General features: G+C 41.0%; 1 protein-coding gene across 1 annotated transcript in view; it reads left to right on the top strand.

Annotated features, from left to right (window-relative positions):
• The window catches only part of HSD17B12 (hydroxysteroid 17-beta dehydrogenase 12), an 83,965-nt gene that overhangs the window by 16,355 nt on the left and 47,060 nt on the right, over nucleotides 1–20,550 (top strand). Inside the window, exons 2-3 of the mRNA XM_039552092.1 lie at nucleotides 15,727–15,773; nucleotides 20,248–20,323. Coding sequence (XP_039408026.1) covers nucleotides 15,727–15,773; nucleotides 20,248–20,323 — 123 coding nt within the window. The remainder of the gene's footprint in view (nucleotides 1–15,726; nucleotides 15,774–20,247; nucleotides 20,324–20,550) is intronic.

The following is a 20,550-nucleotide window of genomic DNA, read 5'->3' as shown; positions in this document are numbered from 1 at the left end:
ATCTGTTAGTGCACTATAGGAGCTGAGGTGTAAAACTTGGGAACATGATACACATATAGGAATTTCTCCTGAGCCCAAAGTTCTGGCAATGACTGATAAATGGATGGTCTGAAATAGGAGGTAAGAGCTCTTACATGTCCCCTGCCTGTGTTAATAACCAAAGGACTCAAACTCTACAGGGCAGCAGGTCGGGCTCATGGATTTATATAACACACACCATGACCACCCATTCAAAACATAAAGGCTTTTTTAGAGCTGTTGTATGGTGTCCCCTCCCATGGGTCCCTGAAGGTAAGAAGTTAAACAAAAGTAATTTCTTGGGTAGTTCTGATTTTGGGATTAACTCTGGGGTTTTTGGGAGGGGGCAGGTGGAATCAGAATTTAAAAGGGGTCAGTGCAAAACTTACCAGTAAGCTTGACTGTTACATGGAGGTCTACATGACTACTGCAGAACAGAAAGGATCCACAGATCCAAAGGGTTGGAAAATCCCTATCCTGTTTTAAAAACAATTTTTAAAAAGCCCTAGCATTTCAGGAACTCTTCTTGTTTTTTAGAATTTTTAGCTGTTGAAACAGTCACTTAGCAGAAATGTGTCTTAACAGTTGTCTGTTAGACACAAGAACTTCTAAAAAGATCTCCAAGAATGGAAACAGCCTGGGGAAGGATTAGATGTATTAGCTTTGTGGGCTTTTCAAAGTCTTCACAAAAATTCAGCAAGTTCACCAAGCTGCTTCGTATTTTAATAGAAAACCAAGAGGTCAGAAAATCTCTATACAGTGTTGTGTAACTTTCTTGTCATATACAGTGCAGGGCAGGTGTGTTTGCTGACGGATGTATAGATACAGATTTTCTCTTCACATGTAAAATCTGTCTCTTTCTTGGAAGATTAAACTTAAAAAGGAGTGACCTGTGTGGGTAGTAGGCTGGTGCAGAGAATGGGAAGGTGACAGTGCAGGGATATTAGGTATCTTGAAGCGCATTTTAGTATGGCTTGGGCTCTTAAATTAAAGGTTCTGGGAGAGCCCTTGCAGCTATTGCATCACTTGCTAAAAATAGCATCTATACTGCATAAGGCAGCCTGTCTGCAGTGTGGATAGTCTTGAGAAATTAGTGTTGAATGATATTCAGTCATTTTTACTTCTCAGCTAAGCACGTTTTTAATCTGAACTGTGATACAGAATGAAGCAAAAGGTTTTATTTTCTGTCTCTGGGGGTGGGGTGAGTTTCAAAATAGCAATGTCCACAGTTCTGTCTGCAGCATGATTCTAAAAATACATTTTAAAGCTTACTGGAATTACAGTTTAAAAGCACTGATAAATATGTTCTTATATTGTAATTGTCAGGGGAAGGGAAGAAAAAAATTGCTTTGTGCAGCATGAGGTACTCTGCTCTTCTCATCAATCACTTAAAATTTAGCAGGGTTTTTTTTAATGGCAGTTACACAATGCAAGTGAAGTATAATGCTAATCTGAATTCTTACTAAAAAAACACCCCACAAACGCCAAATCCGTCCTCTTGAAAATAGAATATATGTTCTACAGTGCTTTTTTTCCTTTTCTTATTTTGAAATCTTAGTCAAGATACACCAGCAAAGGAGTGTGTTTGTATTCCAGTGGTGTTGCTGAACCAGACAGGTCTGCAGCACAGCATTTTATTTTTAGACTCTAGGTTGCCATTTTTATCCTGTAAAAAATATTCATCAGCGTCTGGGTGACAGGCCATCAATTTTTTTCAATGTGTCAGACCACGTTTTTCCACCTCTCTCTATTTCTCCTTTTATGTCCTGCTGTATACATTTCTTTTTTGGGGGAAAAGGAGAGGGGGAACGAGGGTATGGATTTTAATTCGTGCATTAGATTTTTCAATTCACAGATCTTCAGTGTCACACGGTTCATTCATCTTCTGTGCTCGGCTGCTTACGCAGCTTTGCTTATTGTCTGCAGAGGGTGAACTGCTCTGGTGCAGGCAGCAAAGGCATGGGATGGGCAAAATCAGCCTCCTGCTGGACTGGTCACCTCAGCTGCCCTCTCTGCTTGCCCCAAAATACCCCCGTGTGGCAGTGTTGTGGAGAAATAGTTTCATGTATAGTTTTGGGGTGCTGATCAGGTATAAAATGACTTCCTGGAGAAGCTATTCAAGGTCTCTTTGCGATAAATGTGTATAGGCCAGCTGACTTCTAACAGTAGAAGATAGGAGATCTCTTCTGGTCTGGGATGTTGGGAATTGTCTAGTGCATGGCAGGAGGGGCTCAAAGCCACACAGTTTTTGGATGGTGAGGCGGTAACTCACTGAGTGTGAATCTACAGCACAAATTCCATGGCGGGAGTGCCACACTGCAGTTGCTTTCTAGGGTGCTGGACTTCAGAACCTTCGTAGTCCACAGCAGCTGTCTTGTTTATGTGTAGAAAACCTGAGGCTTTCTTAAAGGATTGCTCTTTGTGTCCTTGAAGAGCTGTCTAGGTTGGCAAGGAATTGCTGTCATTGGAGCAGTTGATACCGCTGATGGCCCCTCCCTTTTTCCCTTGAACCCAAACGTTGGAATTGCTGTGAAGCAGTGACAGGAGCTCGATTTTGAGTGGCTCTTCACTGCTTTTGGTGGTGTTGGAGAAGGGTTGTTGCTTGTGGGAGGTGGAAGCCAGGAACAACTTGCTGCTAGAGCCAAGTTAACTGTTGACCCAAGGGGACCTCTCACCTGTGAGGGTGATGGGTTTCACAGTGGTCTGGCTGTTTACTAAGATTTTACCTGAATCATGTGATCTCAAATGCTAGAAGGGAACTGAGAGAAACAAGAGAAAAAGGTGCATATACTACTAGTAGCTGAAGGTCTAAGTCAACTCTGTCTTGGTAAGTTTTATTTGTAATTTTAAAAGCTTTTGAAGTCTTTGGGGCACTGGTACCCAAGATGGCTTGTTGGGGGAGGGCCAAGCTTAAGTGTTATAAGTAATAGTAGGTATTCCCAAATGTAGGAGCAATAAAATTTTTAGGATTGTTGTTTACTTACACTTGTGAAGTTAGAAGTGGAGATTTAGTATGCTTAAACTATATATCCACACATGCTGAAGCTGCTTTAAGGGGGAGAAAATGGATTAGATTTTAATCATATTTGGAGAGACACTGTCGGTTGAGACCTTCCTAAAAAAGGTTCCCTGGTACAATTGTGCACATTTGTGTCTGGGAAGATAATATACTGAGCTTGTGGTATGACTTGTAACCTCCTTAAATGTGTGTAATGAAAAAGTTGCTTATCAAAGATAGACTTTATCGTCATATTTCTGCTGCATGAGATAATATAGCATTATGCGTTTCTTGGGGTTAAAACTTGTTTTTGCTTCTGCACAGCTAAGTGGCTGTCCTGATTTGTATCATCCCCTCCTAAATATGGAACATTTTAATTTTTAAATATCGGAATGTGGAAACCCTAAGGAAGTGGCTTTGTGGAAGAAGGCAAAGTGGTAGGTGGTATTCACAAAGAAATGAAGTAGCCCATGTGTTTGATTTCCTTCATCTATTTTGACTATGATGGGTTTGAAACCACATTGTAAATAATTGGTTAAGGATTGGAGACTGGACCTAAAATGTCATAAAGGGTAACAATATCTGGGTTGAAGGAGTGTTGGAAGAAGAGGTGAGGCAGCAGTTCATTGGTTGTGATGCCTTGAAGTGGCTAGCTGAAAACAGAGGCTAGACAAGATTAAGAGCATCAAAATGGGTATTTATTGAAGGGCCTTCAAAGGTATACTTTGGGAGTCAAAAAGCCTCCAAAGGGCTCCACCCAAGATGGACGTCAAGTCACGTGTTTTTCACACTTTTATAAGTTTGGGCCATTTGCATATCAGGGTTAATTCTCCAATTACCATTTCAGGCAATGAAGTAATTACCCCAAGTTTGCCCCCCCCGCTTTAGAGGTTTTAGTTTACATATTTCGGTGTCTGAGGCAGCAAGGTGTCCTTGAAGTGCAAACCTAGAGAGGGTTTGTTATGTCTAACCAGAATGAGAGAACAGTAGCTAACAGCCTATATGAAGTTTCAGAGTTACACACTAAGCAGTACAGGATCTGAAAAATATAAATGTTAAAACCTAGGGCATCAGTTGAGTGCAAGGCTGGATGAATGTTTGACTCCTAGGTGTTCCCTAGCTTTTCATGAGTCCAGAAGGCTCCATATGGAGGCGCCCAGTGGTTCTGTGTGAGCTACTTAGGTCTGGATGGGCTTGTAAGCTGAAAGCTGGCAGGCTGTGTAATGTGAGAATATATTCTTGAGAGTCTCCATAGCTCCCTTTCTTCTCTTGAGACCCCTACCTCTCTTTCCTAAAAAGTGGTGTATCTCGGGCACAGTGATCCTTGTTGCAGACTTAGATGCTGAAAATGTTTGTTTTCTTTGGCACAAGGCAGGATGCTGATAAGAATGGTGAAGGAATGTCCAAGCATTTCTGTGGCTTGGGATTCACTGGAGCTGGAAGTTAAGAACAACAAAAACAACAACGACAACAAAAATCAGTCTCTACAGTGTCAGCTTTCTTAGTCTTTCTGTGCTTTCCAGTTTGTCTATTTTTGGTGTATTGTTGATGCAGTGAAATGCTGCTCTGTAACTTGCATTTGAAACTAAGATTTTAATTCTGGGAGTAGGGAAGGAACATGGTTTTTGTAATACATGGAATATAGCTAGATAATTTTGGTATTTTAAATGTGCTTAATTTTAAAATTAAATTTGCCATCTGCAAACCTGTAGTCGAAGTGGATTCTCATAGAGACTCCCATCAAAGGGTTTCCTAAACATCTAATCTTATAAATTTTTTACATTTGTTAGATTTACCTGTTTAATGTATAAAATAACTTGAAAATCCACAACATCAGTTTAAAGGACAGAAAGTTATGTGAAGTGACCAGTGTCATTGTCTGCCATAATCGAGGTAGTGGAGAAAGCACCAAATCCCAAACTAGCAGGTGAGTTTCAAAAAGAACAGAAGGAGGTGATACTGTCCCATGCAGGATGTAGTTCAGCTGGATAGCTTCTTGTTACAGTCTGTATTACATGCTAAAGGTTTACATGGATTAAAAAAAAAGTTACTCTAAAATACCTTAATAGCTTTGTCTCCTGTGAATTTGTCCAAAATCACCAGCTGTAGCCCACTAAATTGCGGAGCTGCAAGCTGGAGATAGGAAGAGCATCCTGAAGAGGTATCTCAATACTTGGCTTGTCAAAATCTCCTCTCAGTACCTCTTGCTGACCTCTGCCAGAGACCAAGTCTTGGGCTGGCTGGATCTCTGTTCTGAGCTGGAGGATCTATTCTTGTGATAAAATGGTTATAGTGTGAGGGAGCTTCGCTGTGTTGGTTTTTCCCCTCCACTTGCAGTACAAATAGTCGGATGCGTGCAAAGGCAAAGGAGCAGGTGAATGATAACATGGATTTTTTTTTTCCTAATGACCTGATGCATTGGATGTGCCATGCTCATACAGAATGATGCATTATGCTTGAAATAAACCCAAACCTTCATTTAAAAATTTCTTCAAGACTGTGTTTTGTATAACTCTAAGTAGTTCAGGTTGTAGTCGTGAAGCTGTGAAAGGTCAAACAGTGTTTCAAAGGTGCAGAGAAAAGGTTGTATTTAGCACTGCACCAATTTCGTGCCCACGGTCTGACCTTTAAAAAGCCATTACAAGGTGCTGTTGGTTCTTTTTGTGCCCCAAATGGAGACTGGTGTCCTCACTGTGAATAGGGAGGTGCTTGAGTAAGATGATTTGAGTTATTGCCAGCAGGATAAGGGATTCAAGAGGGAACCCCTTCCCAGTTCCGATGCCTCATGGAACCAGACTCTGTTCTGTTAGGACCATGGTGCATTTGATTCTCATATTGTTTTTATTTCTTATCTCTAGCTTCAACTAGCCTCTTTCTCATGAAGAGATGAACAGCCAGCCTCTGGAAGTCAAATTGTGTAGTGAGATTGTGGGGGAGGAAGGATAATTTCCCTGATGGCCTCTGACAACCTGAGGAAGTGTAGAACCATGCAGTTGACAGAATGTATTGAAAGCAATAAACAAATTACAGTCAGGCTTATTTTGTTTCCCATTTTCTTTCTGATCTGTTAAATGGATAGTAAGGAACAGATTCTTGTTGCAAGTTTGTAGCTCTGTGTCCGGGGTTAGCTCTGGCTTGAACTGCATCTCAGAGCTCCTCCAGCAGGTCAGGTTCCTTACCCTTATTCTGCTCTTCAGAGTCAGAAGCAGGTTTTTTTTTTCCTCCTTTGAGATATAGTGATTTCCAGTTGGTCACAAACAACCAGCTTATATTGTCTTCCCAATGTTAGCCTAAACTTTTCCTTTTCTGGTGATTACTCTATGGGAGCTTATGAAGAGTGAATAAAACTCTTTTAAACTCACCTCCCAGAACAGCTAGCTCTTAATCATCTTAGTAGCCCTCTTTTTTTTTTACTCTTTTTTGTGGTTGTTCCCATTTAAATTACTTAATGTATTATTGTTTCCTATTATTATGGGAAGCGCCTCAGTGGTTATATAAGTTGTCTTTACAGCTGCATCAGAAGGACAATTTACAGACAATTTTACATGCAGACACTGCACCCCAGATACCTTTTTTCCATTCTTTACAATGGTCACCTCACCTCTAAACAAAGTTAGTCTCAAATGCTTATCTTGACATTTGGTATCTCCATGTCACTGTGTAATATCTGGCAATATTATGTTTTATTCCTGTGGTCTATAGACCCGTGTAATTCTTTGTATTGTGACATTGTGATCCTTTTCAGGACCTAAGTTGTCTGTGAAGTTCATAAAGCATTTCCTTCTTGTGTGGTGGTCACTAGTAACAGTGTTGAACAGGATTTATACTGAGATAAGTCCCTGAGGGGTGTAACTAGTCATTTGGTTTTGTCCTGATAAAGTTCTGGTTTTGGTCTGAACCATTGTAGCTGCCTCCCCAGGCAGCCCCTGATGATATTCTAAGATTCTTATGTTTCATCATATAAAATTATTTTCTTTTGCCTCGTCGGTCTGGAACATTATTCTTGTCTAAACTGATCATACCTTTTAGAAGTTTGACCTAGTTTATCTTTTGATTAAAAATGGATCTAGTGCTTCATTTTACACCAGTCTCCACTTTTTCTATGCTCACAATTATTCTGACACCTTGCATAGCTTTGACTTGAAATGAAAATGTCCATAGCTTGCCAAGATCACTTGTTATCCTCTTCTGGTTGCAAGTGTTGGTTCTTTGTAGCTACACTGCTAACTGGAATTTATTTTTCTGCCAGCTACAAATACTTAGTGAAAGAGGAAAAAAAAATCTCAAATTTCTTTTAGTGACTTCTGATGTAGATGATTCTTTCAGCATTGCAGGCTCTAAACCCAGAGGCCCTTCTTCTGGCTGCTTAGTTCCTTCTCAGAAAAGTGACTTATCTATGTGTGTTTCCAGTGGCAAGCACACTGAAAGCCTTCAGATGGTGCCAGTCCTGAGCTATCTGATCTTTAAAATGTTTGTGTTGTATTTACCCCCTCCTAGAGGCAGGAAGAACCAGAAATGGTAATTTGAATGACCTCTGTGCATGTGTTTTTTTGGCCTGGTCGTGCTTGCCGTGACAGTCAGCATCTGTCACGTATTTCACAACGATGAACAAACGAGAGGTTGTTTTTGCTGAATATTAATGCTGTGCAGTAACTCTTACTGTAGTGTCTTACAGAGCACAAGGCAGCTGTAGCCTTTGCAAATGCTTAACTCAACTTGAACTGGCTTGAGCAGGTGATCTGAACAACTTCCTTGCTACTGTAGAAAGTTAAATTCAGGGCAATCTTGGTTTCACCTGACATTTTCTGGATCAAAAGGCTTGAAAGCAGCAAAGGATGGGGTGGGGGCTTCTGAATAGGATAAGAGAATTCCCCCTGTCCTCCCAGACTCCCATGTCCATAATGCAGCAGCCCTTGACTGACAGGAAAAAAAGACCTCATAGCAAAGACTGGAGTTTGAGTGCATAACAGACAACCAGCCTGAACTGGGAGAGCTCCCATAGAGGCAACTGGAACTGGAATTGCTTAAGCATTGAGTGTGACTTTCATGACTTCTTCAGTATGCTTTTCTTGTAGGGATTTCTAGATTGCTTCTAGTTCTCAAATCTAAAGAATCTTCAGAGTGCACTGCCCAAAACCCTTTCTTGCTGTAGTTCTGGGTGAAATGGGAACTTGTCAGTGCTGCGATATTTATAGAATATTTTTCTACCCACAATCCTAGCTCCTAGACACAAGCTGTTACCAAGTAAGTGTTTGGTTTTGGGAATTGAACCTTTTTCTGTAGCCTGTCTTTTCAAAGCCTGACCATTAGGTGTTAGCTCTTCTGTGCAGAAAAAAACCTTTATATGAAAAAAAAACCCCATATACAGAACTTCTAGGATTCCAGCTTGGGTACAGATCTTTTTGATATGAGACTTCCTATTTCAGCAGTTAAATTGAGAATAGATGTGAAGTTTGTCTTATTTTTGCACAGAGTTTTCGGTTTTTATTTAATAAAAATGCGAGGAGTTGCTGCTGTCTTATTAACTTGCAGCCGGCATGCTTATCTTCTTTGTTCTTCGTTAAATATGAGCTGGCATGTGTTAGACTGCGTTAGCGTTCACTCTTTGGGACTTCAGTGGTTTCTAAATTTGGCATTGCTAAGCCGGTGCCCTGTTTGCTTGAATCAATTGGGGCTGCTATTTTTAGCAACAAAGGGGAATTGAAATAGCAATTTTCTTTCCATGTAATGGATCCCCAAGAGGAATACTGATGCAAGCTCTCTGTCATCCTGTATTCTCCCCCTCCCCAAAAGCACTCAGACGAAAGGCAGCTGTCATGGTTTGCGGCTGTATTAATCTTTAATCAATCGAGTGTTTTCTGCATTCAGGTGTTCAGGGAAAAAAAGGGTCACGACTAAGATCTGCCTAGAATAACTAAGCACTCATGCATGGTCTGTGCAGTCAGAATTTGTGGATAACGGCAGGGATAGACTGAGCAGCTAAAAATAGTATATGCTTCCAGTGTTTCTCTAGTCTATTTTTGATGCTTGATTTTGATAAGGTTGATTGGAGTCTTACTAAAAATAGTCGTTCCTAGCAAGCTGAGGACAAAAAGTAGAATATTTTTAACCAGCACAGACTAAAGTACTTTTGTTGGCTGGAGATAATCTAGAAGCTTGGTATTGGTCAAATGCCAGTGATTTATATAAATCTGTAATAAATGAAGCACTGCATGATGCCAAGCAGGGATAGTCTTTCCTCCCCTTGCCAGCTTTTGTTTTCCCCAGGAGCTGTCATATTCTTAATATAGCCTCTGTGTTTCGTAGCAGAAGAATCTCGAGTCTTCAGTTATTTATGGGCTGTACTTTAAACCTATGCTAAGGTTAGCTGTGCTGTGGAGTTCCTCTCAACTGTATTGCTTTAGCAAGACACAGAGGGTCCTAGTTTATGTTGATATGTGCTGCAGCTGGGTACTGTGCTGTGACAGACCCTCACTCGTATCTGGGTTCAGCCTTGCAGGATAGGGATGGCTCTTCTGTGTGAATGGAGGATGTTGCAGACAGACTAGCTCTGCAGTGGCCATTTTGACAATAAATTTTAACACTTCTCAGGGAATCAGAGATGGAGCTAAGCTACCCTCCTTGAAATCTCTTAGTTAGCTTAGTTTTTTGACAGGAAGGATGTAGATATTCCCAAATTGCTGGACCCACATCTGTCTAGGGAGAATAGCATTGCTAGTGGCCTGAGAATCTCCCTCCTAGGTAATGACGTGCATGAGTGCATCTGCAGTACTCTGAAAGATTGCCTAAAAACTCAGGCTTTTCTGAATGAAAACAGGAAAATGGCTGAACCAAAATGAATTTGTAGTTTGAAGGGACTAGTAGAGAACATGCATAATAGTTGCTAGCTTCATTGTGCAGGTAGTCAAAGCACTGCAAGGAGTATGCCTGATGCTGTTTGCTAGAGGCAATATGGATAAAAGTATTCTGTGCTTTATCTCTATTAGGCATCTCAAAAGTTCATTTTGCTGTGGAAAACGTGTTTGTGTCTGAAGGCAGGCTTGATCTCTTTAAGTTTTTTTTCACTGTAGTCTAACCTTGAGTTGGGGAGTCACGAATCTATAATCTTGTTTCAGCGTGATTGCTCTGCAGAACTGCAGTAGAATTTTCTATGCTTGCTGTTGCTCCCTCTCCCTGTGTCAACACTGGTCCTTGCTCCCGGCGTGAGACGAGATGATTTCTACATGCCTGCCTCATGCTTTACTGCACCATTCTTTGCTTTTGTTTTAAGATGTCCTGGCTGCATGAGAAGCAGGTAAAAATGTTCTCCCCGGGCCTTGAATACTCACTTTAGTCACAAAACAGACTGCCATGGGCTACTGGGTTCTGCTTTTGCCTGGCTCTTTCTGCCATGGGCTGTGGATTTCTGAAGGATGCAGGTGCTATTGGAAACATTTGTGTATTTACCCTTCTGTAAGGCTTCTGGAGAAGTGTCTACATTTTTATCCCCTAAAGTACCACTGGTTGTTTTAATCTTTTAGACTAAAGTCACTGTCTGGTGGCACGTGTTCCCCAGCCTTGGTCTATGGCTTTTTTAATGACAGGAAGGCTGTTCCCTTTCAATGCAAGATGACACATCTCACTGACTGGTGTGTTTTCTAACTTTGTCAAGGGTTGCCCTGAGTTTGGTACTGGCCAGGAAATGTTGCCAATGCTTATGAACTACATCCTACCTGTTGTATGTGTGACATAAGCTGAGAAGCACTAGGAGATAAGTTGGCTAGGTGGTATTAAGGTATAGAGTATTAGTGAGTTGTGTCTGTCAATAACTATTCTAGTAGCAGAAGCTGTGGTGGATGCCTGTGTAGCTGTATCTTAAATGAAAGAGATCACTGTAAGAGGTCAAAGATACATTATTAAAGTGGGAGTTGAAAAGTGGGGGGGGTGTTCATTATTCTCTCCCCACAACCACATAGGAAGCAAAATTCTCGCACAGGCGTTAGGGCAAAGATGCTATACTGTCCTGAGGTGAAGATTTTGGTGATTTAGGGAAATGATTACATTATGTATTAAGGATAATACTGTAATAAAAAATTTAACTGCTGATTTGCAATCTTGTGCTGATAACTTGTATATATACAACGGTAATTGTAATATCTACAGCCTACATCTGGCATAACCTCCTCCAGCAGTGTGAGCAGATGATGCCCCATACTGCTCTCATTGTTTGGAGGTCTTGATCCTACCTTGGCAGTTTCTTTTTGTACCCTATCACTGCATCCAAAGCATGGGTGGGTACACAGTCATTTATACTAACATGGTGTACACTAGTGGCTAGCATGAGTGGTGATTTTAGTTTTATCGGCTTTCTGACTTCTTGTCTACCACTTCGAACAGTGTAGGGTCTGTTGGAATATGACTATTGATGCAAAACTGAAATGAAAGCCAGGGCTAGAGGATGAGACCATATGTACATCTGTCACCCATTATAACAATGATTATGCAAGTCTTTCCCAAAGTGTCATTTCCTAGAAGAGCAAGAGATGTTCCTTTCAGTGTGCTGTACTCACTAGGGCCAGGCTTTATGGACTCTGACTCAGAACAGGAATTTTTAGATGGGTTTATTTTGAACTTAAAGAAGAGGATGTATATGTCAGCTCTCTAGCTACGCATATGCTAGTGTCGAAAAAAGGCTCTTCAGATGGGGATCTGTTCCAGGTGAGGACTAATTATTTTGCAAAATACCGTGTGTCCAAGCCTGCTGAAGACTGGCCAGTGGGAACTTCCCAGGGCAGAACATCTCCAGCCCAATGCGAGTGCATGTACTGATTTATTAAGAGTGAGCTGTTCTCAAGGTACGTCATGTTACTGGATACCTTTCCTTATTTTTTGTCCCCTTACTTTTGGGGCTGTAGGGGAAAAGGCAAAGATGGGTGTTGACTTCTTTTTCTAAAATCAGCCAATGCTACAATACCAGCTTCCATTCAGGCAAACATTTACTTGGTGGGCTCACACACAAGTTGCCTGGGCACTCTTCTTGCTTCTCTCCTGGAGACAGCAGATGGCTGAAGTGGGAAGCTACTACAGTTAGTCTGACTACTGAGTAAATGTGTATAATCACAGTTAGGTCCTGGTGCAGCTTTCTTGTATAGACAATAACTTATTTCTATCCTACTTGCTTTGCCTTCTTTAAGCTCTGCCAACTGCAGTCAGTCTGTAACTTTTGCTGGAAGGCAGTCTGTAGAAGAAACAGAATTCAAAAGCGTAATCCACACTTGGAGTCAAACTAGCTTGGGCACATCAAGTTGATAGCAGAAATTTAGTTAAACTGACGCAGCTTTGGAGTGGTTGAAACTGCAGCATTTGGCTCCAGTATGCAAGCTAGAGATGAATGTAATCAATATGAAAATTGTAAGTGACTTGCTAAAGTACAAGATTTAGGTAATCCAAAATGTGGAGGAAGATAAGGTGGCTGAATCTTGACTTCTGCGATGTTGGTCCTATTGGTTGCCTTTACCCCACCTCTTCTCCCTGCTTTTACAATGTAGGGTCTAAGTTTTGCTTTCTGCTCGGGCAGATTCCTGTCAGGGCAGCCTTTCTGACCCTCCAGACTGCTCACTAGGATCCCATAAATGGGCAGTAACCAGAGCTGGCTGAACTGGGTGCTACTGGTCAGCAGCAGGCCAGGTCTGTGTTAGTGCATGTTTCCCATTGCAGTCCATGGGTGCTGACCTCGATGGCCCTCCACCAGTGCAGCTGTAGATGGAAAATCCATTTGCTTTGAATGGGAGGGAACTGAGCCAGGTGGCTTCTCTCAAAGGGCCTTAGGAAAAGAAGTGTGGCCTGAAAAAAATCGGGTTTAGGTTATTCATTGGAAAGCAGTCCTTGTACTGTGTTTGTCCTTCAAGATGGTGTGAGAGCACAGAGCTGAAGACAGTTATCCTTTTCCACATGGAAGCACTAATTAAATGATGGTCTCAGTGTCATCTGGTGAGGAGTTCCCTTATTGCTAAGAAAAACTAGCTGCCTACTCTATCCTGATGTGTATGCCTTTACCTGCAGCAGAAGCAAAACAGGGATGTGTATCAGCCAGGAGTCTGTTTCTGTAGGTGATGGCTCAAGCACTTCTTATTTCCTGATGGGATTTTGTAATTTTTATCTACATCAGATTTGTTTAAATTTCTCACATTCTGTTCTGGAGGGTACTTTAACCTATGGACTACAGGTTATTTTAATTTGAACTAGGGCCTATAAAAGGAAAAAACCCATTCTGTTACTCATACTTCAGTTAGAAATCCCTTATCTTCAGCTTATATCTCGCACTCCAGCTGATTCCATTACCATTTACCTAAGCAATGGATTCAATAAATGAGTAAATATCCTTGACTGAAACTACTTGTACTTTACTAAGCCTTTAAAGGGCTACAGGTGCTTTTTGGAGTCCCTGCCTCTTGGAGCATGCATTTTTGGCTGCAGGTGCTAGAAGTGGAACAACTTGCAGTGTCCAAAAGCAGTATTTTAAAATGCTGAGCTTGTTATCTGGGAATAAAATCATTAGGTCCATAAATTCTGAGTTGGAAGGAGAAGAAATAATCTCTAAGTGTTACAGGGAATGGTTCTTCTTTAGGTGCCTCACTAACTATAGTGAAGGAAACAACCCCTTTCACCAAGTCACTGAAGTTGAATGTTTTCCACATTGGGTCAGCTTAGAACTTGTCCAGCTACTGTTGTGATCCTGGTGGGGAGGGGTCTTGGTACATGTTTTCACTGTACTCCTGTTTGCTTCATTGTTTTGCTGAAGCAACAATGACTTGTGTGATAATGCATAATGTGAATCCCAGGTCAGCAAGGCTGAAACTGAAGCTTGCTAGTCCTTGAACTAAAGGGATGGTGCTGTCCTGTAGGGCTGTGGTGCATCTGGCTGAATGGGTAACAATATTGGTACAAGTTTGGTTGAAGGAAATGGGCTCCTGGGAATGTATTTTTGATTTATTCCCCGAAGTCTGATTTTTTTTTTTTTGGTCATTTGGACCCTTGCTTCACCTTTCATTACGTGGCGTTGTTTCTGTACCAAAACCGTCACTCACACTTCGCTAATGGTGGCTGAATAGGAAGTGGCAAAGCAGTGTGACACAGACACTTGGTTTTCTCAGTAAAATTCCCTGGCACTGACAGTGCAGCAGCCAGAGCTCTGTTCAGTAGCTGGAGCATCCCATGTGTGCAGTATGCCTATCCTTATCATGCTGGAGCTATGGCATCTTGCAAATAAACCCTGAAACCAGGGAAGGGATAAACCTGTGTGTGTGTACCTTCATCTGTGGTCATCTGTGAATCTCAGTTAAATCAGGGACATGACTGGATCTTTCCTTCTAGTCTGTTTCTGAATTGTTGCCTGACCATTCAGGCTCAAATAGGACCTTCGCTGACAGTTTCATCTTTTGTTATTACATCCACTTATTTATAGATAGCGGGCACAGAGACTGAAGTGGTTACAGCATTTCCTAGCTGTTATTACTCAAACAGAAATATTCTGGCTGCAGTTTGCATGCCAACTGTTCGAGGGGATCTGCAAGCAGTAACTAATCAAATCATCTGCACACGTCTCCTTCCGGTGCTCTGAAGGAAAGTTATTGCTGAATCCCAATGCCAGGCAACACCTCTGTCTGCTGTGAGTTTTGTTCAGGTAGAGGTTGACCTGAGAGTTAAACTAACACTCCCAGTTCAGTGTTCTGAAGCATTGAACAAGTCCAATAATTTGGCTGTGGCTATGTTCAGCAATAAGCTGTTCTGATCTGATAAAAGGACAAACAGAAAAAATCCAGTATATTCTGTGGCTACTTGGAGAGTGAGAGCAGAGACAGGTGAATGAGGTTAGACAGAAGAGGTAAAATTGTAAGGATGTTGATGTTTAGGCATTGGGTTTGGTGAGAAGAAAAAGCTAAGAGAGAAAAGAAGTGGTGCTGAATGTACTTGCTTAAAAAGTGGTTGGAAAAGCAGTTCCTGTATGGAGGAATTTACTGAGATGGTCAGCTACTAGTGTGGTGAGAGCCCTGGAATAATCTGTCAAACTAATGGCATGTTGAGTCACTCACAGCTTCTCAGCTTGTGGAAAAGAATCCTAGAAAGACTTGAAGCTTGACACAGATCCAGTCATCCACAGGTGAGAAAGTTTAAGCTGTAGAAGCCCAGCTTGCAACTGATGCCTGGATCAGTCACTCATACTCACTGCTGGTGAGCACAATGGTCAAAGGGATCTGAAATCTGCTGGAGGAACACTAACACAGAACTGTTGTTCAGCTGTTGCTAAAATCTGTTTTCTAGGATGCTTACAGGCTTGGAGATACCTTTTATTTTACTGTAGACTATGTAAGTTGACAGCTGGTTTAATAGTCATAAATGAGCTTTTTTTAGTTAAATGGCTTGAAATGTCTCTTAGTCCACAAAGCTTCTCAAGAAGTGTATTAGGACAGAGGACTGGTGTGAGAAGGGGTGCTGAATTCTTGAAACACGTTAGGCTCCTAACTCTATCTCTTTCTCTCCTTTCTTACCTATGGAAGGGTTTTAGTGTGAGTTTTTAAAGCAATTTCATAGAAGTTGTGCACCTATTCCAGAGGCTTGGATGTGTTTTTGTCTGGAATGAGTACTTTAACAGCCTACAAAAGAACACGCCCATTGCAGTTACTTCTGTGAAGCAACTAATGTAGATTTGTCTTTTTTTGTTCTTGTTTCAGTGGTCACAGGAGCTACTGATGGGATTGGAAAAGCCTATGCAGAAGAGGTAAGAATTCTTACCACTTGGAAGTCTGTCTTGATTCTTGGCTATATGTTAAGCTGTCTCAACTCTCTAAAGCTGCACATCATATCTCCTCACTTTATCTTAACATAGGTATCTGTGGAGAAAGAGGTCTCCCACCTTGCCTCACTCTGGTAACCAGCCAAAAGTTGTATCTCTTTTTGTTAGTTTCTCTTATTTGCTAATTATATTTTCTGTTCTTACCTTATCTTTCAGTTTTTATTTCTAACTTTTTTAGTTTTTAAAGGATTTTAACTTTCTCAGCCCTTGGTATTTCCTTTTGGTACTTCAGGTACTGACTAAATGGCATTTATAGCTGCCAGCAGTATGTTCCAATTATTTCCTGTAGTTCATGAAGTCTCTGAAGCTGGATTTTACCTTAATCTCTTTCACTGTACTTTTGCTCTTGATGGGTATGTGGGCTCCAAATATATTTCATATACTGGAATGTATTGCTTAAGACAGAAAGTGCCTGTTAGTATGGGGTAATTTAGCCTATAAGCCCAGGGAACATAATGACAAATAGTGCTGACTACAACAATTTATAGCAAAAATAACTTTAAACTCAGTATTATTACCAAAGTGAGCCTGTCTGTACTAATTTTCACGTTCTCTGAAACACTGGCATGATTTTGTGTGAGATCAGCTGTGAGAGATTCCCTTTTTCTTGATGTTTTTTTTTTTTTGTCTTGCAAAGCCCACAGGGAAAATGGCATTCCTCTTCATGGGTAGTCCACATCCATCGGATTTCCTGTTGTCCTGATGTGCCTTACCCTGCTACCTGCACCCCCAGCCCCCAAATTCCTTTCTACTTTGTAGGAAGTAGTACCTCACACTACTGGTTCAAGAAAGGGGAGTTGGCTGCAAAAGGAATTAAGCCTGGTGCCAACAGTGCCTGATCCTGGCATACTGCTCATAGTTCATACGTGCCAGATATCCCAGTTACATGGCACTGAAGCAAAGGATGCAGCACTTAATTTTAACTGTCGAGAGCAAGTGGAAGGAGGTCACTGTGCCCACAGCAGAGCATTGTCAGGAGGAAGCCCTCTAGTGTGGAGACACCCCCTGAACATTGTGGGAGATTAGTTTCAGGATCTGTACGTTATGTTACTGGGTGAATAAAACTGCAGCTTGCTTTATATTCTGTCTCTAAGAATGTCTCTGTGAATGTCTCTAAGAGCTAAGCTGCTTTTGAGTATGAATGTGTGCTGCTGGTAGACTCCTGCATTCAAACCCCCATTAGGAAAGCCTTCACAAGTATGAGATACTGTTGGAAAACCATGTTTATTAAGGCTACCTTGCAGTGGTTGCTGTAGGCACAGAGCACCCCAAAGGGTACAGATACTCATTCTTGGGCCATAGAATAAAACACACTGTTCATGAGTTGCATTTATTGTTGTTACTTATGTATTTATTTAGAATAAAACACAAATCCATCCTTTGACAGCTTAGATGGATGAAGAATACTTGATAAAGTCAAGTGTGGATGTAGAGCAAAATGTGGAATACCTGAAAAGACTTCTCAATCTTTAAATTAACTCTAGAGATACCTTCAGAAGACTGCCAGCAGATGCTTGATTTTCTACTAAAAATTCCCTTCTGGCTACTATAAATGCCACTGGCATATGGCTGCTTGGGCCCTGATGGCTATGATTATAGTCATGCAGACAACTTCCTTTTCCTTGGAGGAACTTGTGAGAATTGTAAGTGTGTTTTGAGAATTGCCTCTTTGAAGGTTTGATATGGTCTCACTGGGAAGTGATGGAAGAGCTTTATGAGTGTGTGGATTCTTGGGTTATAATCTGCTCTGTAGATTATTTCCTTTTCCAAGCAGAGAACTGTTTTTACATTTTCACTCTTGCAGTATTAAGACCTTTAATCTTTGCCCGGCACTGATATCCTTATCATTGCTAGATCACCCCTTTGTGAAAGGTTTCATGTTTTGAGGATATAGTCAGGAGTCACTATATTCGTTGCCCCTCTATCATTATCTTCTGTTTGCTTTTGAAAATCATTAGTATAAATTTAATCTTGGCCATATTTGTGTGCTAGTGATAAACTAGAGGTTGTGATCCCATTGCATACTCTGCAGTACTCTACTATGTACATCTGTTTAGTATCACATTTTTAGAATCTCTTGCTATGTCTACTCTAACAAGAGCTTTAACCTTGCTTTGGCTGGCTGTTAATGTCATAGTTTTCCATCCTGGAGAGAAAGGGTTTAAACAGTAGCTGTGTTTTGCTACCAAAGTGGAAAATGTGGTAGTCAATAACATGGCATTTAAGGAAATCACACCTCCATTCATCAGCTCCATTAGAATGGTGACCCCTGCATGCATCAATCCTTAGGCTACAAGAGTATCTTGCCAACATACACTATTCTGGGTGAGTTTTTATGTTAAGTTTTAAGGTCTTGTCATTTGGCCGTTTCAGGACCCTAAGAATATTGGCCAAAGGGACAAGTATAATAACGGGTTATCTACAAAGCAAGTGGGTCTTCCTTGATTCCTATATAAAAATGTAATTAGTAACTGATCTCAGGGATCGTTATCTCTCTTTGGATAATTGTGTTTCCTTTCAGCCAACTGGGTCTCTACCAATGAAGGCAGAGTGCTCAACAGAAACTAGTCCAGTTGCATCAAGCACCTTAATTGAACTTGCTGTCAAGTGCTGTATCTTTTTCAAGTTTGATTACTTCTCTTGGTGATATTTGTTCCTAGTTACAGGGTCTTCTGTTGGCTGTTTTATGTGCTCTCTGCTTAGAATTCCCCTTGCAAATGGGTTTCTGTTTCCAGATTTCAGGTATACTTCTCAGAGTGCATCCCTTTAGTGTGAACATAGCAGTGGTTTCTCTCAAGCTCGCCCTTGTGGTGGAAGTTCTCTAAATGTGTTGAGGTTCCACTGATGGGATGGGTTGGCATCACTTCACTTCCTTGGCTTTTGAGACAAGTACAGCTGGATACTTTCCCACTATGCCCAGATACCTACTGAAGCAGTCTGAGAGCCCAAAGGTCATGACTGCTGAAAGGGAGCAAACTGTTCTGTCAACAGTCTGGAGCTTTGCATCCATGAGGAAGATCTCTGGGGCTTTTTTGCCGCATGGGACCATAGTTATTTTGGATTCTGAGTAGATTACTGTCAGATTGTCCTGACAGGTTAGGTAATCAAGGCCTTCACTGCCTTGATCCTGTGCAATGAGAATGCTATTCCCTTCTTCCCGGTGCCTTCCAAGTGTACTGTGGGCTTCATGTAAAATGTGTTCCAGTGAGCCGGGTGCTTATTTGCAGGTGGATGGTTGTGTTCATCACTTTTAGACAGTAATCCTTGTAACACTGCCTCATTTCCTGGAGCAGAAAGCTTAAGTTGCCTGTAAGCCTGAACCTGGTAGCTGTTTGTTAGTGATTCCTATGGTGTTTTTGGTTTCACCACACCTCACCCTATGAGATTTCTACTGCTTAGAGATCACATGTGGGAGTAAAGTGCGGAGTTCACTGATGAGCTCTGTCATACGTCTCTCCCACAGAATCACTACTGGTTTGCACACTCCTGCTAGAAAAGTAGATGGCTTTAAGCCAGTTCAGGTTGTTGCTGTACTATGCTGTGGTGTTTCGAGGTTTTTGGGTCTGTGTGTTTTGTTGGTTGGTTGGGATTTTTTTCTGTTGTGGTTTTTTAAAATTCCATTGAAGAGCAGTTCTCATCAGCTTCCAAAGGCAGTGAAGGAGTTTTATTGGAGCAATGACGACATATGTGGTTTTTATATGTAAGCCTTGAGTGTCTGAAAGGCAGTGTCACTTTGAATTGGTTTCTACTTATAGTAGTCACATTGTTTTCACAGCAGAGCAATTCAGATATGTAACTGTTTTCCTGCAAACTCTTTTCAATTGAGTTGTTAGATCCCATTTTAAACTTGCAGTGGTAGGTCTGATTTGATGACCAGGGTATGCTCTGGCCACATCTTAAGTTCCACAGCTAGCTTCTCTAAAAGAGTTTCAGAAGTAAATTAACCGTAATACTTAGGAGTAGTACAAAGTAGGAGTGGAGCCTTACTAAAGGGAGGAAGTATTGAGTTGCAACACAGGTGTTCAAGTGACCATGGATCTCTTAACTTGGCATGTTAAACTTCATTATGGATAATAATGCTCTGACTTACAGAGTTAGTGTAAAAGTTCTGTAAAATATCTACTGTTCATTTTCTATTTTATAAATGTGCCTATCCACCTATATTAGATGACTGAGAAGATAATAAATGTGGTGTGAAGGGAATTAAGTAAGAAATAACATGGAAGTATTTGTCCTGATTTTCCCCTTCAAGTCTCTATTTAAAATTGTATTATTTTTTCAGACTTGCTGGTCATACATTGTTGCAATGTTTGATGAATTTTGCAATTCCTTTGATTAGGATACTAACTTGGAAGTGATTTATGACTATTCTAATGTCTCCTGTTTTGTTTTCTTGCAGTTAGCAAAACGTGGGATGAAGGTGGTTCTAATAAGTAGGTCAAAAGATAAACTGGACCAGGTTTCTACTGAAATAAGTGAGTTAAAACTTCTTTCCTAAACTTCATTGGCATGCTTATAAATAAATGCAATTGCACATGAATTTCATCCATGCTAATATATACAGCTCTGATTTTGGAAAAGGTTTGCTCTTGTGCACAGTGCAAATGTTACAGATATAAGTGGTAAAGGCCTTGCAGATCAATTTTACAGCTGTTCATATTTAACTTCTGAGAACAATAAGGCTTAATTCTGGAATAAGTGA

This window comes from Corvus cornix, chromosome 5 (genome assembly GCF_000738735.6).
Source record: "Corvus cornix cornix isolate S_Up_H32 chromosome 5, ASM73873v5, whole genome shotgun sequence".
Taxonomy (NCBI): Eukaryota; Metazoa; Chordata; class Aves; order Passeriformes; family Corvidae; genus Corvus; species Corvus cornix.
The sequence above is the reverse complement of the archived record's forward strand: the minus strand, read 5'-3'. Positions and strand labels throughout refer to the sequence as shown.